Source organism: Pteropus vampyrus, unplaced genomic scaffold (genome assembly GCF_000151845.1).
Source record: "Pteropus vampyrus isolate Shadow unplaced genomic scaffold, Pvam_2.0 Scaffold31, whole genome shotgun sequence".
Lineage (NCBI taxonomy): Eukaryota > Metazoa > Chordata > Mammalia > Chiroptera > Pteropodidae > Pteropus > Pteropus vampyrus.
Genome location: NW_011888812.1, coordinates 1,938,302 through 1,943,925, shown reverse-complemented (window position 1 = coordinate 1,943,925; position 5,624 = coordinate 1,938,302). Strand labels below are relative to the sequence as shown.

The 5,624-nt window shown below is 37.0% G+C and overlaps 1 protein-coding gene across 4 annotated transcripts in view; it reads right to left on the bottom strand.

Annotated features, from left to right (window-relative positions):
- TRIM44 (tripartite motif containing 44) overlaps positions 1-5,624 on the bottom strand; it is a 105,843-nt gene that overhangs the window by 97,023 nt on the left and 3,196 nt on the right. For 2 of the 4 annotated variants that reach the window (XM_011356829.1, XM_023528677.1), the window contains exon 2: positions 5,520-5,611. The exons of the other annotated variants lie outside the window; for them this stretch is intronic. In XM_011356829.1, coding sequence (XP_011355131.1) covers positions 5,520-5,611 — 92 coding nt within the window. The remainder of the gene's footprint in view (positions 1-5,519; positions 5,612-5,624) is intronic. 4 annotated transcript variants of the gene reach the window in all.

Below are 5,624 nucleotides of genomic sequence, written 5' to 3'. Positions count from 1 at the left end.
AAGAATACCCATCCAAGGGTGATTTAAAAATGTAGCACTGATGTGACAAACACACTATTTACTTTGCTGACCTCACTTCCTACTCCTTTTACTCCACTCTATCCATGACTTTTTTGCTATCCTTCAACACTCCAAGTTCACCTCTACCTTAAAGCCTGTGCAGTCACCATTCTTTCTGCCTTAACCACTCTTCTCCTAGACTTTCTCTTAATTCTTAAGTTATCAAGTATAATTTTCATAATGAAGATTGTGGAAAGAGTTCACCCCCTTAACAGGACACAATTAGATGGCTTTTCCTCTCCACTTAACCCCACAGAAGCCCTGTAGGGCTTTCTCTGGTGAATCTCCATCACCATGAATGTTGAATCCTCTGAAAAACTGAGCTGTTGTAAAAGTGATTCCCATAAGCTCATATTCCCTCCATAGAGTAGTATTTTCACCTGTGCTAAGAGCACATTACAATTGCTAGAATTGTTATTCCTCTCATCTCAAGAGCCAACTACTCCCTTTATGAAGATCTGTACAAATCTAACCAATCTTCTCTGCTATGAATCACTGGACTTTGCACAAGCAGCACTAAACTAGGTTAACACAATAGGAGGGTTTCTAGATCTTTGCAAGAGCTCATAATTCAGGTCTCTGCCCAAATGTCATATGCTCAGTTGCCTTCTATGACTACCTTATCAAAAATAATCCTCTCCTGCAACACTACTCACTCTTTCATTCCTATGACATATTATTGTCATAGTACATGGTACTATCTGAAATAACTCTACCTATCCTTCTCCCCAGCTAAAGGGTAAACTTCATAAAAGCTAGTGCCCAGTTTGTCTTCACTGCATACTTCTAAGACTTATGACAGATTTAAAAGGTATATTTTGAAAGGTAAACTGAGATGAGGAATCCCAGAACTGCAAGCCTCATATAAACTTTCCATAGGACCACTTGGGGTGGCTCCAACTGACACCAAGCCATTTCCTTTATCTTAAGCCTTATAGCTTTTGTCTTATTCTATACTAACAAATAACACTAACTGAACCACTGTGTAGAAAATGCTTTATGGTTTTATTAGAAGATGCCCCAAATTCTTTTGGACAAGAATAAAAAATATAACTCGGTACCTTACAATAGACCTTCAACCTTCTACTTCCCTACTAGAGCTGCTTCTTATGAGCTGGTTAAAGAGACAGAGCAACTGACCACTGGGATACAGCTGTGGCATACCTCCACCTCCCTCTAGAGTCACAACTGTTTTGAGCATATGCTTTTATCTTCCCAACCACCCTGCTACTAGTGCCCCTTATCAGCTCCCCACTGTAGTTGTTCTCAATGTCACTTAACATTTTTCTTCCCAAATTTCCATCTTAAAAGCACATTCAAGGTCAAGGAGTACACTTCAAGATCTTTGGGTTTTTCCATAACAAAACCATGTTAAGAACTCCACAGATGTTCCTAAGTCACTGTTGAATTCTGCCAATCACTCTTCCTTTGACATTTTAAAAGACTCCACCTTTTCTTCAGGTGATCATAGAGTGAACCAGATAAGGGCATGAGCCATTAGTGGGCAATGAAATCAATTTTATAAGAGAATCCCGATTTTTTTTTTAACAGAAGACAATAGAACACATCATATGCAGTAAGGTAAACAGTGTTCTATTTGAGCTATTTAAAGGTATACCTCTGTGTGTATGTGTGTAAATGAGGTCACGATATTAAATATATTTCCCCTACTGTAGGTTATGTATCAAATAATTTTCTAAACTACTAGTCTAGAGTTCTGAGTATATCTAATTGCACTTTACTGCTCAACAAAAAGATTCGTTAAATGCAACTATGAATACAAATTCCTTTGATGACATAAGAATTTTCATATGAATAAATCAACCTCCTTTGTCAGACCCAATGACCTATTTTCAGGGCCAGAAATTATGTTCACAGTAAGAGAAACCTGCATATCTGAGAAGTTATGAGCCAGATGAGAGGTTATAATTTGGGCTAAGTAACTGTATTTATAGGATAAAGCTAGAACACAGGCTCAATTCAAATTTGGACCCACAAAATCTTTTGGAGACCAAACCTTCTGGAGCCAAACTGGAAATACAGCACAGGAAGAAAACTTCAAAAGTCACTTTAGTTACCAAGGATTAACACTGTCCTTTCAAAGTGTTCACCTTAGTTCTTTTGGCCTAGCCTTCAGGTAGCCTCTGCCCCGATCATCTCTTGCTCTACAGTCAGTCACCCTGGCTCTCTGTACTACTCTGAAGTTTGCTTTAAGCGTCAGCAGCCCTTGGCAACAATTTGGCCTTCTACCAGCAATATCGGCCACTCAAAAACATTGTACAAACTGAACTCTAAACTTGTATGTTTAATTAGATTCCTCACAGTAATATAATAAAAACAACAGCTAATATTTATTGAACGCTTACGTCTTTAGCATTGTTAAGCATCATGTCACAAACTAAGTCATTTATTCTCACAAAAATCCTATTTTATTTTATTTTATTTCTTAACTTTACACCCATTTTAGAGATATACGAACAAGGCCAAACTGTTACATAACTTAGCCAAGGTCAAAAAGCAAGTAGCAGAGCTAGGATACTTCCTGGCCTTCTCTAATTCCACATTGTTTTTTATTTTTTCTTTATAACACTTATTACATGTTTATTTGCTAATCTGTTCTTTTCTCTTTCCTTCTTATACAATGCAAGTTCCAGTAAAAGTAAGAACTTTTTCTATTTTTCTTACTCTATATCCCAGTGCTTAGAAAGCACCAGCCCTTGAAGTACTTGAAGAATGAACCAATGAATGAACGAATGCACTATAACAAAGATCCTCTTCTCTCATCATCATCACACTTTTAATATTCCAAGATACTTACTCTCTTGCCAATAAGCAAATATATATTGCCCTCGAAACATTTGAAAGCAGAGGTGAACTGAAACTAATTAAAGCTACAACCAAGCTCTGACCAAGCTCAAATCTTTAATGGATTAAAATGATCAGCCTCTCATCCTAGCTGCCTAACAGAACAAATGGCATGCCCTTTCTGAAAGGGAAAAAATATTGCTCTAGTGTCTACAGTTCTTTTAGACACAATGTCTAGTACTGGATGAAAGATTAATGATATGAAAAAAATCACAAACCTATGGTAACAGAAAACATGTTCACACAGGGATATACTAATAAATCAACAGTATAGAATAAAAGAGCTAAGAAACACATTCACAAATGTATGGGCACTTAATATTTGACAGGTGGCATAACAGATGTGTGAAGAAAGGATAGGCTTTTCAATAAATGCTGCTAGAGCAACTGACTGTATGGGGGAAAATGAAATTGAGCCCCTACCTCCACTACACAAAAATCAATACTAAGTGGAACAAGACAAGAAAAGCTCTAACAATAAAGGAAATTACTGATAAATTCTACCACATTAAAATGAAGAACTTCTATTCAATGCACAATTTTTTAAAAAGTAAAGGAAAAAACAGTAGATGAAGATAACTGCAACTTTTATAAACAACTAAGAAGTCAGGACAAATGTGTGTGTGTGTGTGTGTGTGTGTGTGTGTGTGCGTGTGTGTGTGTGTGTGTGTGTGTGTGTGTGTGTGTATGAAAAAATAAAACACAATGTGGAATTAGAGAAGGCCAGGAAGTATCCTAGCTCTGCTACTTGCTTTTTGACCTTGGCTAAGTTATGTAACAGTTTGGCCTTGTTCGTATATCTCTATGTATATATTACTAAAAGTTCATGAGAAAAAGATAGGCAATACAACAGAAAAGTGAACAAAAGACCTGAATAGGCACTTCAAAAGAAGAAAAACAAAAGATACTCAAAGTCATCAGTAACTAGAAGAAAGGAAATTTAAATCAAAAGAAGATACTATTACATATCCAAAAGATTGACAAAAATTAAAAATTCTGTAATGGAAAGTGTTGGTGAAGATACAGAGCAACAAGAACTCTCAAACACTTCATGGCGATGCAAATTGGTATAACCGCTTAGGAAAAACAAATGGCAATATCTAGTACTATTAAAGAGGTGCACAGTCTATGACCCAACAATCGCACTCTTAGGTTTATATTCCATTTAAATATATGCAGATGTGCACCTGGTTACATGAACAAGAATGTTTATACCAACATTGTTTATAATAGCCAGAAGCTCCAGAATCTGGAAATCAAATGTTCATTACTGACAGAATAGGTAATTTGTGGCATACTCATAAAATGGAATTCTATACAATAATGAAAATGAACAAACCACCACCACCCACCAGATGAATCTCACAAACACAATGTTGAAAAAATGAAGCAAAACCTCAATACATGGTAACATGATACCAACTGTGTCAAGTGTTTCGGAATGCATAGGCATGTGGTAAAAGTATAAAGATAAGCAAGAAAAACACCATTGTAAGTCAGGATAATGGCTACTTATGAGAAAGGGACATGGTTATAATTGGAAAAGGCATGGGACTTCAATACTACTACTAATATTCTACTTCTTAACCTGGGAAGAGGTTACATCAGTAGTTACTTTATAATTGTTAGACTGTGCATATCTTTTTACACACTGAGTATTTTACAATAAAAAAGAGAAAATCTTAATACAGGGTATTTTCATCATCCAAGTATTTGTTATCCCGGTGCCAGCAATTACAAGGTTGCTTAGGGAAACAAAAGTTGTAATGACAACATTTACTAATGAACTGATCAGTTAATGAACCTGATCACTCCACTCAAAATTTTCTTCCCTCGTTAACTCCAGCAGTTTCTCCCACTGATTGTAAACATCCGCAACATAAATAAAAGGCAAATCATTTGCAAATTCATTCATTCAACTAATATTTATTAATATTACTTTCCAAACACTGGTCTGGGAGACCAACAAGGCTCTAGATAAAGGCCTGGCCTTCTTACAAAAGATGAAGGACATGGGAACCCCCACTCCCATCCCAATTTTGCCTCTACCTTCTCATCCTCCCTTCTAAACAAGTATCAAAGATGAAAAACCTAAAAGGAACTCAAGGCATACATGAAATTGTTACCAAAACCCCAACCTTCGGCAATCTTACATTACAGAGGAACCACCTGATTGGATTCATTTGGCAAAATCAGTTTCCCACGTTTTCAAGTAGCCAAAGAAATTGCCTTATCAAGAGGCCTAAATCACGGCACTAGTCTCAACAACGGTGAGGCTGCAAGAATTGGCTTAGGTAGGGTCAAAACTGCCAAGGAATGCTTTACCTGGGATCTAGAGACCAGAGGCTTGCAATTTCCTAGAAACTGTATTTTATATATTTCTACATGTATTTTTCTCGCTTCCGATTCCAGAACTTTGATCTGATTCTCTAAGGAGTTCAACCAAAAAGATGAATAAGCACTGCTCCCAATGAGCTGAAAATACTAGCTTTTTAGGGACATGACGAAAATGAATGTGGTCATAAGTACGCCACCTGAGTTGAAACCCAGGTGTCCTGACCTCTAGGTCTATGCTCTGAATACATCATACTTACTCTTAGTTCTTCGAAGGCTTCGTCTAGAGTGGAGAGTTGGTGGCCCTGGTGAGCCCCAATGACTGGACACAGGACACAGATGAGCTGCTTATCTTCCTGGCAATA